This window comes from Somniosus microcephalus, chromosome 3 (assembly GCF_052327205.1).
Source record: "Somniosus microcephalus isolate GS21.2 chromosome 3, FLI_Smic_1.0, whole genome shotgun sequence".
NCBI lineage: Eukaryota > Metazoa > Chordata > Chondrichthyes > Squaliformes > Somniosidae > Somniosus > Somniosus microcephalus.
The window spans coordinates 41,133,666-41,151,469 of NC_140989.1; the positions used below are offsets into that span (position 1 = coordinate 41,133,666).

The window sequence follows — 17,804 nt, forward strand, 5'->3', positions numbered from 1 at the left end:
CCGTCAGCGGAGGTGTATCCGCGGCGGGACCAGATGGCCAGGTACTCCGTACACGAATTGCATGTGAACATGCTGTCCGAGCAAATCGTGTATGGGGTGGGGAAGATTTCGGGGTGTGTAACGACGTACACTACCGCGGACAGTTCAGCCTGCTGGGCGCTCATGGTGCTGGGGTGCTTAATTGCCAGGGCAACGTTTGCCGCTGGGTCATAAACTCCACACCTGGTGAGTCGCTCACCAGCAGATACTGTGCTAGAGCCGTCCACATAGATCTCGCGGCCTGTGGGGTGTATCCTGGCCCGCAAACCTATGTCTACTTCCCAAACCCCTTCTATGGAACACCGGTTGGCTGTTCCAGGATATACCAAGTTAGCTGTGAGCTTTGGCTCGCAGAGCCCTTTTACTTTCAGGTCCATCTGTGAGAGAAGCAGGGTCCAGCGAGCAATGCGGGCACTGCTCACTGTCCCATCCTTGATTTTCCCGTCCAGGAGCATCTGGGTGAGCGTGTGATGGGTGAGGAGGGTGATGGGAGAGGTGCCTGTGAAGATCAGCGATCTTTTCACAGCCCAATGTGTGGCCAAGAGGTGCCTCTCACAATTGGAGTAGCTCTTCGATAAGGTCCCGCATAAGAGATTAGCATGTAAAGTTAAGGCACATGGGATTGGGGGCAAGGTATTGACTTGGATAGAGAACTGGTTGGCAGACAGAAAGCAAAGAGTTGGAATAAACGGGTCTTTTTCCGAATGGCAGACAGTGACTAGTTGGGTACCGCAGGGATCGGTCCTTGGGCCCCAGCTATTCACAATATATATAAATGATCTGGACAAGGGAACTAGATGTAATATCTCCAAATTTGCAGATGACACAAAGCTGGGTGGGCGTGTGTGCTGTGAGGAGGATGTCGAGAAACTGCAGGATGATTTGGACATGTTGGGTGATTGGGCAGAAGCATGGCAGATGCAATATAACGTGGATAAATGTGAGGTTATCCACTTTGGTGGTAAAAACAGGAAGGCAGATTATTATCTAAATGGCAATAGATTGGGAGAAGGGGAAGTGCAACGAGACCTGGGTGTCCTTGTGCACCAGTCGCTGAAGGTAAGCATACAGGTGCAGCAGGCGGTTAAGAAGGCAAATGGTATGTTGGCCTTCGTAGCGAGAGGGTTTGAGTACAGGAACAAGGATGTCTTGCTGCAGTTGTACAGGGCCTTGGTGAAACCACATCTTGAGTATTGTGTGCAGTTTTGGTCGCCTTATCTGAGGAAGGATGTTCTTGCCATGGAAGGAGTTTAGCGAAGATTCACCTGGGATTGCAGGAATGACGTATGAGAAGAGATTGGGTCGATTGGACTTGTACTCGCTGGAGTTTAGAAGAATGAGAGGTGATCTCATTGAAACTTATAAAATTCTGACAGGACTGAACAGACTAGATGCAGGAAGGATGTTCCCGATGGTCGGGGAGTCCAGAACCAGGGGACACAGTCTAAGGATAAAGGGTAGGCCATTTAAGACAGAAATGAGGAGGAATTTCTTCACCCAGAGAGTGGTGAACCTGTGGAACTCTCTACCACAGAAGTTGGTGGAGGCCAGTTCATTAAAAATATTCAAGAAGGAGTTGGATATATTTCTTAAGGCTAAAGGGATCAAGGGATATGGGGAGAAAGCAGGGACCGGGTACTGAATTTGGATGATCAGCCATGATCGCATTGAATGGCAGAGCAGGCTCGAGGGGCTGAATGGCCTACTCCTGCTCCTATCTTCTATGTTTCTATGTTTCTTCTCCACATCCGTGAGTATCCTGGAGGAGTAGACCATCAGTCTCAGCCTGCCATGCCGCTCTTGGAGCAGCACAGCACTCAGACTGTCCCCGCTGGCTGCTACCTCCAGGAAGAACTCTTTCCCCCCATCTATGGCCCCTAGAGCTGGTGCGGTCTGCAGATCTTTCTTGAGCCCGACAAATGCTGCCTGGCAACTCTCATCCCAAACCCACTCCACTCCCTTATGTAGGAGTCGGAGCAGGGGTGCTGCTGTGGCTGCATAGTCCTCAATAAAATATCTGCAGCACCCGGTTAGCCCTAGAATAGATCTCACTCCCGTGACTGTGTTGGGGACTGGTAACTCCTGTACTGCTTCCCTTCTAGCTTTATCTATGGCCCTTTCCTCAGCGTGTACGGTCAGGCCCAGGAAATTCACCTCCTGCTGGTCGATCTGCGCTTTCTTTGGGTTCTCTTTAAAGCCTTCCTGCCTGAGCAGTTCCAGCAGTTCGGCCAGTATTGGGCCATGCTCCTCTCTCGAATCGGTGAATGGGAGCAGGTCATCCACATACTGTACCGGCTGGCTGAGGCCCTTTAGACTGTTTGCCATGCATTGATGGAAAATGCTCGGGCTATTGTGGAAGCCCTGAGGCAAACAGTTCCAGGTGTACTGTTGCCCTTTAAAAGTAAAGGCAAACTTGTACTGATCCTCTCTCCTTAAAGGGATGGATCAAAACCCGTTGGAAATATCCAGCACCGTGAAAGTGGTCGCGGATGCTGGGATACTTCCTATCAGGTCGGCAACTGCTGCTACCGTGGGTGCACAGGCTGGGATGTTACTGTTGAGCACCCGATAGTCCACTGTGGCCCTCCAGGAGTTATCCGGTTTTCTAACCGGCCACAGTAGAGCGTTTACGTGGGTGGCTATTGGTCTCAGGACCCCCTGTTGCACTAAGGAGGACATGGCTGCTTCCATGTCTGGCTCCGCTTTCCTGGAGAAGTTATACTGCTTTTGTGGTCGGGCTGTAGCGTCCCCATCTACACTGACCTCGAACCTGTAGACCCTCCCACAGTCGTGCTTGTATGTGGCAAATGTGGGTAGGTGGGCTCGCACAAATGCTTGGAACTCCCTTGGGGTATTACTGACTATGAGTTCGAGGTTATAACTCTCTTTGGGCTTCATGGTGCACAGGGTCCCCTTCCCCTGTTTCCCTGGGATGACTACTACTCCACCTTCCTTTCCTGCACTTGCCCCCCATAGGCAGTGATTCCTTAAATCCACTAGGATCCCGTGGCCTACAATAAAGTCGGCTCCCAGGATCCCTTTTCCACCCTCCACTTCCCACTTCATTAGGATACAGGTCCACTTAGAGCGAAGTGTGCCTAAACGAATGGACAGCGGGATGGAAAATGAGCCTGCCTGTTCTTTACCTGTGAATCCCGACAGACTGTATGGGACCCCGTTAGATAGAAGTAAGGTGGTGGGGTTAGCTGAATGGATCACGGTGCATGATGCTCCCGTGTTCAACAGATAGGTCCCCTTTACCTTTTCTACCTCCATCTCAACGAGGGGTCTCTTCCATAAGTCGAACTTAAGGGAACACAGGTAAACAGGCTGCGCTGGCTCTAGTCAGGTCTATGGGGCGGATGGGGTCAGAGCACCGGTAGTGGCTGCTACTTTCCCTGGGCCAGTCAATAAGATCCTCATTGCGTCCAAAAATGACTCGACCATGGCGGAAGGGATTCCTGTCTCTGTCTTTTGGGCTGGGGCTGAGGAATTCTTTCCCTTGTTATCCTTCCAAGGATTTCTACACTCCTTCCTCCAGTGTCCATCTTCCCACACCCGTAACAGTTAAGCTTTGTGCTGGGAGGGTTATTCCCTTCCTGATGCCACTCCTTCCTACCCTGGCCGGGTTTTATTTCATGCACCTTCCCCTTAGGTGGGTGTGCATCGGTTCCCTTACCATTCCGGTAAGCCAGGGTCAATTGTCTGATCACAGTCAGTTCGGTAGTCAGGGGATTCTTTAGGTCAAACCACATTTCTGCCTTGGCCCTGACCTGTGGCAAGCTGTTTGCCACCAGGCAACGGAGCCAGTGGGCCAGCTGATCCTGGTCCAGGTTAGCCCGGTTAGATGCCCCAGTACAGGCACTCCTATACACCGGCCACAACCTTTCTGTGAAAGCCTGCGGGGTTTCCCCTGCGAGCTGCACTGTTTTCTCCACCCGGGAGAAAGGACTTCCCTCATTCATCCCCATGGCCTCAAGGACTTCCTCTCTGAGCTCCTCATACTCGCACTGTCCCCTCTTACATTGGTCAGAGAGGGACTGGAAGAGCTTACTCTCCAGGGAGAATAGCAGCATTTTGGCCTGTTCAGCATCATCGCACTCGTTGATGCTTGCTGCCTGTTCCACTTCCCTGAAGTCGACCGAGGGGTCCCCATTTGCTGTGAGTTTTGTTATATGGCTTACCATGGCCCTAAGCTGTTGGGTGCTGTGGGGAACTACGAACTGGTTTTGGAGGGGTCCCTCATCCCTGTTATCAGCGGGTGGGCCAAACCTTTGCTGCCGGGCCGGGCACATCGGCCCCGGTCCCAGCCTCTCTTGCGGGGGGTTTTCCACCTCAGCTTCGACCCCTAACTCCACCCCCCCCCCTTGTTGCCAGACTTCGCTGAAAGCTGGCGCTACAGGTGGTCGTCGTGGGTCCTCCTGCTCCTCAACTGGGTCGTCCCTTGGCACTACCAGTGGTGTCTGAACCGTTCTCCCCAGGTTCCCTGTAAAGTCGACCTGGGCTGCACTTGGGCTTATGAGGTACACCATGCCTTTTGCCTTCCTTAGAGCAAGGTTCAGATTCTCTATCTGTTTCTAGCAGGGGCCATGATCTGCATTTTCAAACCCCTGTGCGCTCGCTATCTTATAGGCTGCCTGTATGTCTCTTACTTTCACCTCCTGCTCTCTTACTTGTCTTGCTAGGCGGGCATTCATTTCCCGCAACCTCAGCTCATTGTTCTTGGCCTCGGTGACCTGACATTGTAAATACTCCTGCCTGGTCTTATGCTCCCCCAGTAACTGCACCCTTTCCTGGTTCAGAGCCTGCAATCCTGCCAGTAACTTCTCCCCTGCTAGAGCCCTTGCTTGGGCTTCCAGGGCTGACTCCCGTATCTCGGCTGCCTGTGCTTCAACGAGCCTGTCCAAAAGCTGGATCTGTTTCTTGAAGCACATCAACCAGACTGCCTTTTCTATGGATTTCTTATGATCCTTCCCTTCTGTCCACTTAGTTGCAGCATCTACCGGACGCTCAGCCTTCAACAGATTAGTGAGCCACTTCTTAGTGATATTCACCTTACTGAAAACATAATTTGAAATCCTCTCTTCCATTAAAGTTTGCTCTTCCGAATCAGTGCCTACTGTATCGCACCCCTGTTGCCAGAGTCCTGCCGCGGTCGCCATTTCTGTAGGGGGTGGTGTTTTGAGTCAGCTTTGCCCCTGACTGTTTTGAGCAGTTCGAATCGCTCCCACACCCCTTTGGTTCTAGACTCTGGACTTAGGTACAGACTGCGATACAGAATTGGAGTAGACAACTGGTTTGGTGCAAGAAAACTGTATTTTATTAGAGTCACAATAAAATTAATTACACTTAGATTACTGGAGTAGTTACAGACATTCAAGAGTACACTTAATTAGGAATGGGGAACACACGGCACAACGAGGGAAAAATCACATTAATAATCCCCCTACCCTTGTCCCACCCCCAATATCTAACTAAATTGTGCTAAAAGGAGTCAGGGATCATGCTCACTGTTGTGTTTGCAAAGATAATCCAGAGACCGTCAGTGAGTTCAGTTCATGCTGCTTTAATCATGGCTGCCACACACACACTTCCAGGCACAAGCAATCGAATACCTATACACAATACAATGATAACCGCACTATCAAACTCCATGTGCTCAGGCCAAGGCAATCGAGTACCTATCACCAAATGTCAGACATAACACTCACCAACAGGGGTTTCTTGACAGTTCGAATCCTGTCAGTTAAGCCGATTGCGTTTTTAGGGTTTGCTCTTTGTGTCCTTTGGGGCCTGCCGTCTCCACGTGGTACTAGTCTTAGAATCTGTGAAGGTTCTTCAGTTTGATGGAGTCCGCTGATGCGGTTTGGGCGCGGTTGTGGATTTGTCTGGTGAGTCCCCACTTTTCTCAGCTAGAGATAGGGAGAGTAAAGTCTTTGTTGGGTACTTTAGCTTGTAGTGTGGAAAACTTCGGGTTTTGTTCTTCCGGTGGTGGTCTGGTCGTCGAGTTTTGATGCGGTTGGGGTTCGGCTGGCGGTCTTCAGTGTCGGCTCGGTCGCGGTGGCCTAGATCATTACCTGTGTAGTGGTAATAATCTGAAGGTATGGTTTACCCGGCCCCTTTTTGCTACCGCAGTACTTGTGGTCGGTCCTCGTGTAGGGCTGCGGTTGCAGCCTTGTTGTCTTCGGTTGAGCCTGCCCCACCGTGTCCCCTCGCCGTGATGTTCCGTGAGCCTTCCTGTTGGCTTCCGAATGAAGATGCCCTCCCAAATGCTTTTCCGTGGTGATGCACCCTTTTGGTTATGGGTGGGCCTACAGTTATACTGTTTTTGAGTTTGTTATCTGCGCGCCAAATCAGGGTTAGTTCTTTGTCCAATTTTTGGCGGGCTCGTTAAGGTGATTATAGCCATTCACCTTAACTGGTTTTTGGGCGGTTGTCTCGTTGCTAAATGGCCTTAAATGTCTTGGGTGTTTGTCATGCATAAGGTTAATCGGTGTCTTCCTGGCTTGGTAGCTAGTTTGAACTGTAAGCGATTATTTATGCAGAGTTTTGATGGGCTTTAGGTTTGCGCAAGATTAAGTCTTTTCCTTGGTTGATTTGTTTAAGGGGAAGAATGCGTGTTCTGTCTCCTCCAGTTGTCTGGTTCCGAAATAACAAATCAAAGCTGTCTCCCACAGGCCCAGGCATGTCAAGTTTTAAGTTTTTGAACTTGATATCCTGTCTGCAGGGTCCTACTTTAACCTTGCAGTTTTTGCCATAAAGTCCAAAAGCCATTCCCTTCAGGGTTCCCTTATCGATAACTTGTCCTTCTGGGTCCCTTATTAATAACTTGGGAAATGTGGGAATCCTACAATAAATGTGCCATTAGTACAGTGCAGTAATCTACGAATGTGCCATTACTGCAGTGCAATAATTATGAATGTGCCATTAGTACAGTGCAGTAACCTATGAATGTGCCATTAATACAGTGCTGTAATATATGAATGTGTCATTAGTACAGTGCTGTAATCTATGAATGTGGCATTAGTACAGTGCAGTAATATATGTGTGTCATTAGTACAGTGCAGTAATCTATGAAATTTTCATCAGGAGAGTGCAGTAATATAAATGTCATTAGTATAGTGCTGTAATATATGAATGTGCCATTAGTCGATTGCTGTAATCTATGAATGTGTCATTAGTACAGTGCAGTAATATATGAATGTCATTAGTACAGTGCAGTAATATATGAATGTGTAATTAGTACAGTGCAGTAATCTATGAATGTGTCATTAGTACAGTGCAGTTATATGAATGTCATTAGTACAGTGCAGTAATATATGAATGTGTAATTAGTACAATGCAGTAATCTATGAATGTGCCATTAGTGCAGTGCTGTAATATGAATGTCATTAGTACAGTGCAGTAATATATGAATGTGTAATTAGTACAGTGCAGTAATCTATGAATGTGTCATTAGTACAGTGGTATATATAAATATGTCATTAGTACTGTGCTGTATTTATGAATATCACCTTTTATACCACTACAATCTCTGAATGTCCCTTTTTTTTTGTAATTCAATTGACAAATTGTCCACATTTATTGAGGTTGACCACGAGCAAGACCGAATCCGCCTCTGAACCTCAGCCTTTATACTGCTAAGCTTCAGCCTTTATGTTTGCACCAGGTTCTTACAATGATGTATTTATGAATATCTCATTCTTACACTGTTAAAATCTATGAATATCTTATTCTAATGGCGCTGTATATTCTTGCGGCGCTGTATATTCTTGCTGTGCTGTAATTTCAGAATATCATATTCTTACAGGACACTAATCTATGATATTGCACAGAATAGCAACAGAGAGAATTCATTAATTCTAGTTTGGAAAGATGGGAGAACAGCAATGCCAGGTTGATTTATGATAAACGTGGTTATAAATATTTAAAAAGTGGAAAGAGACAACAGATGATTTATGAGTGGCATAGAGGGATGGCTGCACACCACCAGGTACTCCCTTGATTTGAGATAGGTGTGACACAGGGAGCATAAGAAAGTTAGAAAATAGCTTACAAAATGAGTTGGGGAGCAAAGTGAAACGATCCGCTGCAGCAGAGTCCCACAGTCTCTATCCTTGCAGCCACTTATACTGATGTTTTTAATTAGTGTTATTTAGTGCCACACTTCAGCGTCCTTTTGTTGTCTGCAGTTTAGAGTAATATTGGGACTATCAGTCACAGAGAGGAGGAAATAATCCCATTTATTGGGGCTGGATTTCAGGTCTCAGAGCTGATGGTGACCATTTCCTAATGTACAGCATGAAAAGCTCTCGCTGGGAATCTGAACATGTTACTGGCTGATCTCCTGTGGCGCTGCTCATTGATAGTTTGGGAGCTAGAGTTAGAGCGCAGTTGTATTCTTACAGTGCAGTCATTTGCGAATATCACATTGTTACAGTGCTGACCTGTCCTGTTCTTTTAAAGCCAGTGCTGAGGTACACCCTGAGGGCAAGTGCACTAAGTGGGCACATGCTGATGTCAGTTAGAATCTAATTACTATTGTTGTTGCAAGTTTCTTTTGATTTGCAACTGCTTGGCTCCACTGCTGGAGAGCAGAATGCTGAATAATCCCTTGTGCTGTGCCAGAAAAGCTAACCTCAAGATCTGAAAAGCCAGCAGGAAATGACGGGCTTTCTTCCTCCCTTTTTATGCAAATTTTTAAAGATTGTCTGGTTATGATTTATTAATGTTTTATACAATGTGTGATGACTGAAGTATGATCGGTGTGTCTTAGATCATTTAGATCATTTGTTTATACACATACAGTCCTCTAGACCATTTGAGTAGAGTCTAGGCTGTGAACTTTTCTATGTATTTCTGTGTGTGTGCACGTGTTAAATTTATTTCTATTTATTTGTCACTGTTTAATTGTCAGTAGAAATAGTGCCATAATGAAAATATCCTGTATTCCCAAAGTACAATTAGGACAAAATGTTATCCAAAACTGATAATGATACACTGCTCCATTTTTATATACAATCTGTTTGTCCTTTTTATACTCCTTTATCATTTCCAATAGAGCTTATTTGTTTTTTTATTAACGAGAAGTTGTAGGAGGCAAATACAACCCATTGAATTTACAAATTCAAACGTAGAACATCCCAAATTCTTGTCCTCATCCACAAATCGCTCATTACCTCAGTACTTTCTATTACGTCCGTGAATAATTGAGACACGGACTGCAGGAGTGGAACAAAATAAGTCTTTACTGGTGGAAGTCAATAGTGAAACTAAAAACACAGAGGCTCACTAGCGCCTTTTATACAGGGGTGGTCACTGCCGGTACTGCAGTCTGAGACCAGTTATTCTCTTAAAGGTACATACACAACAATTCCTCCCCTTTTAGATAAACAGTACATAACATTCATTTAACAACTAAATGATAACTAATTACAATCACAATTACTGTTGCTAGATACATTGGTTAAGTTTAAGCAATTATAAGTTCAGTCTTTGAGGAGGCTTCCTGATTCTGTCTGGATAACGCCTCTTTGGGGTATCAGGTTCTTCTGGCAATGTTGAGTCGGGATCAATGTCGTTGTTTGGTTCATCTTCCAATATTACCGGTTCTGCGGTAGCTGCAATTGGAATGTCGATTTCATTACCAGGTGTATCAGATCGTGGTGTGGAGTTGACGTTTTCCAGTGACTCTAGAATCTGGTCAACATGGCGTCTTACAATGCTCTCCCCAACGTCCACGGTATACATGAGAGGTCCTTGTCGTGTACAAATCGTTCCTGGCTGCCACTTCTCAGTGTGGTAGTCCCGGGCCAAAACTGGTTGACCTATCTTAAAACTCCTGGTCGGCCTTTCATTCATATTCTGAAACTGCCTGTTCTCCACATCTCTTCGGACGTTTGGCTTAACCAAATCCAAGCGGCATCGTAGTCTTCGATTGAAGAACATCATGGCTGGAGTTTGGTTGGTAACCGCATGTGTCGCATTCCGGTAGGCAAACAAGAAGTTGTCCACCTTGTGTTGTAGGGGTATATCTTCATTACACATTGCCTTGATAGCCTTCTTGAATGTTTGGACAAACCTCTCGGCCAATCCATTAGTGGCTGGATGATATGGGGCAGATGTGTAATGCTTAACACCATTGTTCTTTAAGAACCCCCGGAACTCTTCAGACACAAACTGTGGTCCATTGTCAGAGCAAATCTGTTCAGGCAGCCCATTCCTGGCGAATATGGTTCGTAAAACTGTGATAGTTTTTTCCGTGGTGGTTGAGGACATTTTTATTACCTCTGGCCACTTTGAATGTGCATCCACCGCAATTAAAAACATCGAGTCCATGAAGGGACCAGCAAAATCAATGTGCACCCTTTGCCATGGAGATGAGGGCCACTCCCATGAATGCAGAGGAGCTTGTGGTGGGGCGTTTTGGACCTTCTGGCATCCTGCACAGCTCTTGGTCATCTCTTCGATTTCTCTATCGATTCCCGGCCACCACACAAACGCTCTGGCTAAGTTCTTCATTTTTACCCCACCCAGATGACCCTCATGAAGCTCATTGAGCACTCTATCCGTCAACTTAGGTGGAATTACTACTCTGGATCCACACATCAAGGTTCCTCTGCACACTGACAACTGTTCTCTTCTCGGCGAGAATGCTGGCAGCAGTGGTTCGCCATGTGCTGGCCATCCCTTCACCGTTAAATCATAGACCCGTGATAGTGTCGGGTCATTCCGTGTTTCCTTTTCTATGTTTGCATTCGTCACAGGGAGACATTCGACTATGGTCGAGTGGAATAACTCCATTGGATCCACTGCAAGGTCGTCTTCTTCCACCGTCGGCAACGGTAGACGTGACAATCCATCAGCATTTCCATGCTGTTTAGTTCCTTTGTACTCGATGTCATATTGGTGTGCCCCTAGGAAAAGGGACCATCTCTGCAGCCATTGTGCTGTCATTATCGGTACACCCTTCTGAGGGTTGAAAATGGAGACAAGAGGTTGATGATCGGTTAGCAGAGTAAATTTTTGACTGTGCCGGTAGTGATTGAACTTCTTCACCCCCCACACTAGGCTGAGGGCCTCTCTGTCAATCTGGGCGTAGTTACGCTCGGCAGAAGTTAACGAGCGTGACGCAAAAGCTATCGGCCTCTCTAAACCATCAAGGAATTTATGTGACAGTACCGCCCCAATGCCGTAGGGAGACGCATCACACGCCAGTCTGATCGGCAGTGCTGGGTTGTAGTGAGCCAATACTTCCTTTGAAGTGATTAAGTCCTTACTCTTCCGAAAAGCACGCTTACAATCATCGCTCCATTTCCATGCTACCCCCGTTCGTAGCAGGGCGTTCAGTGGGTGCAGAATTGTCGACAAATTCGGCAAAAACTTATGATAGTAATTCACCAATCCGAGGAATGACCTCAGTTGCGACACATTTTCAGGTGCTGGGGCCTTAACAACCGCTTCAATTTTGTCAGGGGACTTATGTAACCCCTCTTCATCAATCACGTGGCCACAATACGATATCTGTTTCTTAAAAAATTCGCACTTGGGGCGGTTGGCTCGCAGCCCATGCTCCCGTAGTCTAGTGAGCACCTGTTCTAGGTTGTTAAGGTGTTCACTGTCATCTTCACCTGTCACAAGGATGTCGTCCAAGTAACACTGAGTCCCCGGAATCCCTTGCAGGACTTGTTCCATCGCTCTTTGCCATATCGCCGGAGCCAATGCTACTCCGAATACCAATCGATGATACTGACAAAGACCTTTGTGAGTGTTTATCGTGAGATACTTCCTAGAGGACTCTTCAACCTCCATCTGCAAATATGCTTGTGCTAGGTCAATTTTTGTAAAACGCTTCCCTCCAGACAGTGAGGCGAATATGTCTTCTATCCTTGGAAGAGGATATTGTACTGTGTGAAGGACTGGGTTCACCGTCACCTTGAAATCCCCACAGATGCGAATCTTCCTTGGCTCCCCGGACTTATTGCTTAACGTTTTCTTCATGACAGGAACAATGGGTGTCGCCCACTCGCTCCAGTCGACCTTAGACAACACGCCCGCCTTCTCCAGCTCTGCCTCGACGGCTGGGCGAATTGCATATGGTACCGGTCTTGCTTTGAAAAACTTGGGAACTGCATTCTCTTCTATTTTTATCGAGGCGGTTACGCCTTTAAGCGTGCCCAGTTCTTGTTGAAATACCTCTTTGGCGTTAGCTAAGATTGTTGACAATCGTCCAGGAGTGACGTCTTCATCTTTTTTACCGTCCACCGTCATTGCATGAATGGAGTGCCAATCTAAGTTTATCTTCCTGATCCATTCCCGTCCCAATAACGGTGGTCCACCATTTGGCAGTATGTAGAGATACAATTTCCGTATTTTCTTGCCGTTGTATTCGACAGGCACCCTTATTTTTCCTCTGGGGTATACTTTTTGCCCCGTATACGTCGTCAAGACGATGGATGTCTCTCTCAAGGGTATGTGTGAAAATAGCCACTCGTAGTCTCGTCGATTCATGATGGTTAGCGCTGATCCTGTATCCAATTCCATTTTAACTTGGGACCCTGCTATCGTGAGGGTGTCCCAAATGGTTCGGTGATCCTCTTTTGCGATTACATTGTGAAGTCTGAGACAGCTTAATCTCCTGTTCCCGAATTCACTATCGCTCATCTGGTCTTCGGAACTACTGTCCGTCATCTTTTGTACTTTCTTGTACGGTTCCTTAGTAGCCTTTTTGTTGTCGCTGGTCTCCTTCCCAGACCTGCAAACTCGTGCAATGTGTCCCATCTTCCCGCATTGCCTGCATATTTTGTCTTTGGACCAGCAGTCCTTCTGGTCATGGTTAGTTCTGCCGCAGCGATAACATTTTGCAAATCCCCGTGTCATTTCATGGGTGCCGTATTCCTGTGGCTTTTGTTGAATTTCTGCAGCTCCCCTGGCTGCTGCTTCATACGATACTGCCACGCTGAAAGCCTTATCTAGCGTCAGCTCTTTCTCTGCGAGTAACTTCTTCTGTGTTCCTTCACTCAGGAGTCCACAGACAAATTTGTCCCGTAGGGTATCTGCCAGTCCTGCTCCGAACTGGCAGTGCTTTGATAGCTTGCGTAGTTCCGTAAGATACTCCGGATTGCTCTCATCTTTGTGCTGAGTTCTCCTGTGGAATTTAAATCTTTCTGCTATCAACAGCGGTGCAGGGTTTAGGTGTTCCTGTAGGACAGCAACAATTTCGTTAAAACTCTTCGCCTTCGGTTTGGCTGGAGTAATCAGGTCCCGCAATAGGCCGTACGTTCCAGCGCCCATTAAGTTTAGCAATATCGATGCCTTTTTCTCCTCCGCTATTTCGTTTGCCTCGAAATATACCTCGACTCTTTCCACATACGTGGTCCAGTCCTCTATTGTATTATCACAAGCAGTGATACAGCCAGTCTTCGGCATCTTGCAAATCTAAAATGGCGCCTCCCGCGCTTTGCCTTCTTCCCCGATTTAACAAAATGGCGCCTCCCGCGCTTTGCCTTCTTCCCCGCTGTTGTTAGCGCTGCTTTCCACGGTTTCTTGCGCGTTTAATATTTTTTTTTATTATTTTCCCGTCGTGGAGCGGACCCTCCGGGACACTTCCCTCCCTCTTAGGTCCGAACGCTGCCCGGCTTCGAAGCACCGGCCGCGCCCTGTGTGCTCCACCCTCTCTCTCTCTCTTTGCTTCCCGACTCACTGCTCGGCCCTGTTACAGAGCCACCCGATCGAGCTCTAGCCCGCCGCAGCCCAGGAAGGATCAGTGCACTACCTGCCACCAGCCCGATTAGCTGGGAAACCACAGACCGGGGAACCAAGCCTGGCTCTTGACAGTCTCTCCTGCAAGTTTTCAATCCGACGATTTGGAGGGCGGTTGCCCATGGTCGACGCCCGTTTCTCGAGTTTCTTTGGATTCTATTTTTTTCTTTCTTCTGGCTTCGACCTTCAAAAATGTCGTCCGAGGTGCTGCCGAGTTGCAGGTAAGTTCGTTTCTTACTCATCGCCAGTATTACGTCCGTGAATAATTGAGACACGGACTGCAGGAGTGGAACAAAATAAGTCTTTACTGGTGGAAGTCAATAGTGAAACTAAAAACACAGAGGCTCACTAGCGCCTTTTATACAGGGGTGGTCACTGCCGGTACTGCAGTCTGAGACCAGTTATTCTCTTAAAGGTACATACACAACACTTTCCTCAAAACTTCCAAACTGTTCCAGCCCCTTCAGCCCTCTGACACTGCAGCTTCCTGTGCATCTCACCCCTCTCTTGGTGCTCCCCCGAGGATCTATTTCTAGGCCTCTCCTCTTCCACATCCACATATTACTGCTCAGTAACATAATTAGCAGACATAGAGGGGGCAATTGTAACCTAACCTCCCCGTCAGGAAACTGACGGGATCTGGTGCAACACTGATTTTACACCCAACTCGATTTTGCTCTCCGCTGAACTCAGTGCACCTGATTTCATGGGTTTCCATCCCAGCTAGTTAGGTTAAGATTACCCCCAGAGACAGCTTCCATATGAATGCTGATTACATCAAGCTCTATCTCATGACCATTTCCCTCGGCCCCAGGACAGCCCCTGCCTGCTTGGTTTCACTTCATGGATTAGTCAAAATTTACTCTCTTAACTGAATGTAAGGATAACTGAAGCCATCATTTTCGACCTCCATCAGAACTGTTGTTCCTTTTGCCACTGACTCCATTCTCTTCCACCTGTTTATTCTGAACCAATCTGTGTAAAACCTTGATATCCTATTTATCGTATGAGGAGAGATTGGGTCGACTAGGCCTGTATTCACTAGAGTTTAGAAGAATCAGAGGGGATCTCATTGAAACGTATAAAATTCTGACGGGGCTAGACAGACTGGATGCAGGGCGGATGTTTCCCCTGGCTGGGAGATCTAGAACGAGGGGTCTCAGGATACGGAGTAGGACATTTAGGACTGAGATGAGGAGAAATTTCTTCACTCAGAGGGTGGTGAACCTGTGGAATTCTCTACCATTGAAGGCTGTGGAGGACAAGTCACTGAATATATTTAAGAAACAGATAGATAGATTTCTAGACACAAAAGGCATCAAGGGGTATGGGGAGAGAGTGGGAATATGGTATTGAGATAGAGGATCAGCCATGATCATATTGAATGGCGGAGCAGGCTCGAAGGGCCGAATGGCCTACTCCTGCTCCTATTTTTCTATGTTTCTAATTCAGATCTGACATCATATCCATCATCAAGACCAGCTACTTCAATCTCTGCAATATTGCCCACGTCTTCCTTTACCACACCCCTCCGCTGCTGTTGAAACCCTTAACCAGGCTTTTGTCACCTCACTTTCTCCAATATCCTCCTTGCTGGCATCCCATCCTTCGCCCTCAGTAAACTCCACTTTTATTCAAAACTCAGCTGGCTATATCCTGCCCTGCACTAAGACCTGCTTGCCCAACACTCCTGTGCCCGCTGACCTACAGTGCAGATCCATCTCCCAATGCATTAAGTTCAAAACCTCATCCTCAACTTCAAAACCCTCCTTGGTTTCATCCGACCCGCCCCCCCCCCCCATCTCTGCAACCCCCTCCAGCCCTACATCCATTCCCCGCACCTTTCGGACTTCAGACTCTGTCCTTTTGTGCATCCCTCTGCCTTTTGTCCCAGCATTGATGACAGAGTCTTCAGCCATCCTGGCTCTGCTGTCTGGAGAAACCACCTCCCTAAACCCCTCCACCTCTCCATTTTTCTCTTGACCTTTAAAAACCTTCTCAATATCCATCTTTTGAACCAAGCTTTCATTTACCTTTCCTGGCTATGGCTCATCACCAGCTCCTTCATTTTATTTTATCCTCCTTTTGTAAAGTGCCTTGAGGCATTATTTGTGTTACAGGCACCATATAAATGCAAGTTGTTGTTATTCCACATTTGAGAGGAGATCTTTCAGCTATTTCAACCTTACTTTCTGGAACTCTCTCTCTAAGCACCTCTGCCACAGTACCTGGCCTAGAAATTGAGTTGGCGCCGCGCCAGGGCTTTAGCGCCGGAAATTTAGCGCCGGCGCTAAGTCCCCCTGCGCGCGCCAAAAATTCAGTAGCACCGCGCCCAGACGGCTGCCGGCGCTACTGGAGGGTGTCAGCGCCTCGCAATGGGCGCTGACTGCCGCATTGCGGCGCTAATCCGCCGCTGCGGCACCCGATGCGGTGCGGCAGGCTGGGGAAGTGCAGGCCTCCTCCTTCCGTTAAGGAGGAGCTGCCTGCACCCGACCGCTGGCCGTTGATCTGTGGAGAAAAATGAGCCCGGCACCTCGGAGAAGTGCCGGGCTCGCGGCCCACACGCATCTGTGCCGCGGGGGGGTATTTGATGAGTCCGGGGAGGGAGGTGCGGGCAGGCGGCCGCCGGGAAAGCGGCCGGCCGCCGCGCGACCTTAATGCGCTGGCGCTAAGACCCGTAGCGAACTTTTGAAAAATCGTTGGTTGCGGCTGCCATGGGCGAGGCGGCCGCAACTCAATTTCGGCGTTCGGGCGCGTTGCCACGGCAACCGGGACGCTGCGCACACCGATGACGTCATCGGTGCCGGCGCAGCGCAACCGGCTAACGCCGATGGCAGCGCCCAAGTGAATTTCTCAATCGGCTGTACTTGCGGCGCTAGGCCCTCTAGTGCCTCAAAATGGGCGCTAACCCCACTCAATTTCTAGGCCCCTGTCTTTCTGCCTTCAAAAGTGTTCTTAAATACTATCTATTGGACCGCACTTTTGGACACCTCTCCTAACTCTCCCACGACTGCTCAGTTTCTGTTCTCTCCTCCGTGAACTGCTTGCGGATCTTATCTATGTTAAAGGCGTTATTTAAATGCAAGTTGTTTTGATTTACATTTGGCTTTGCTCTGTTGCTTTGCATTTCATAGCTTGGAATTTGTTAGATATTATTTTGGAGACTATCAGGTCGCTGCCTTTATAATACATCTCGTCAACGTTCAGTTACTGTGCTACATTTTTGAAGTGCTCTGTGTAGTGTAAACTGTTTACTAGACAGATATCTCCAAATGATGTATACATTTTTGTTTATCTTCTTGCAGGATGATGAAGTTGTGCTGCAGTGCAGTGCCACTTTCCACAAAGAGCAGCTCAAACTCTGTCTCGCTGCAGAAGGATTTGGCAATCGACTCTGTTTTTTGGAGTCTACCTCAAACTCGAAGGTGAGCCTTTTCGAATCTTTATTGCACTTTCATCAGTCGCAGTAGAATTTGCCATCAGTGATCAGTGATTGTCACCATGTCTGTATTTGATAGCATTGAGACCCTGAATTTTATATTGCTGTATGATACCTTGTGCTGTGGAAAAAATAATAACGCAAGAACAATCAGAAACTAAACCGTAGATGAATGAAAATAATGAAGAGCTGCTATATTTTTGAAGCGACGTTGACACTAATCAATTCACACTTCCACAAGATGACTGATGCAGACAACTGTACTTGTTAAGATTTCATGATAGATACATATCAAGAGGCTGTTGCTGTTTAATACATAATTCTGCCACTGTGTTTTGGATGTATTTTTGTTCTGGATGTGTGGGGCACTGGATCCTTTCTATAAGGCTCTCTTTGTAAACTAAAGACAAGTTATATAGACAGGCATGCTATAATGAGGATTATTTATTTCTTTATTGCAGAGTGAGTCATAATAATGCTTGTAATACCAGAGCCTTACTAAGTTAGTGACTGTAGTCTATCTTAGAGGAGCCATAAGCAAGGCAATTTAAATTAGAGTCATGCT

The 17,804-nt window shown here is 47.4% G+C and overlaps 1 protein-coding gene across 1 annotated transcript in view; it reads left to right on the forward strand.

The window, feature by feature from the left end:
- The window catches only part of ryr2a (ryanodine receptor 2a (cardiac)), a 957,985-nt gene that overhangs the window by 277,209 nt on the left and 662,972 nt on the right, over positions 1 to 17,804 (forward strand). The window contains exon 2 of the mRNA XM_085980259.1: positions 17,106 to 17,225. Coding sequence (XP_085836385.1) covers positions 17,106 to 17,225 — 120 coding nt within the window. The remainder of the gene's footprint in view (positions 1 to 17,105; positions 17,226 to 17,804) is intronic.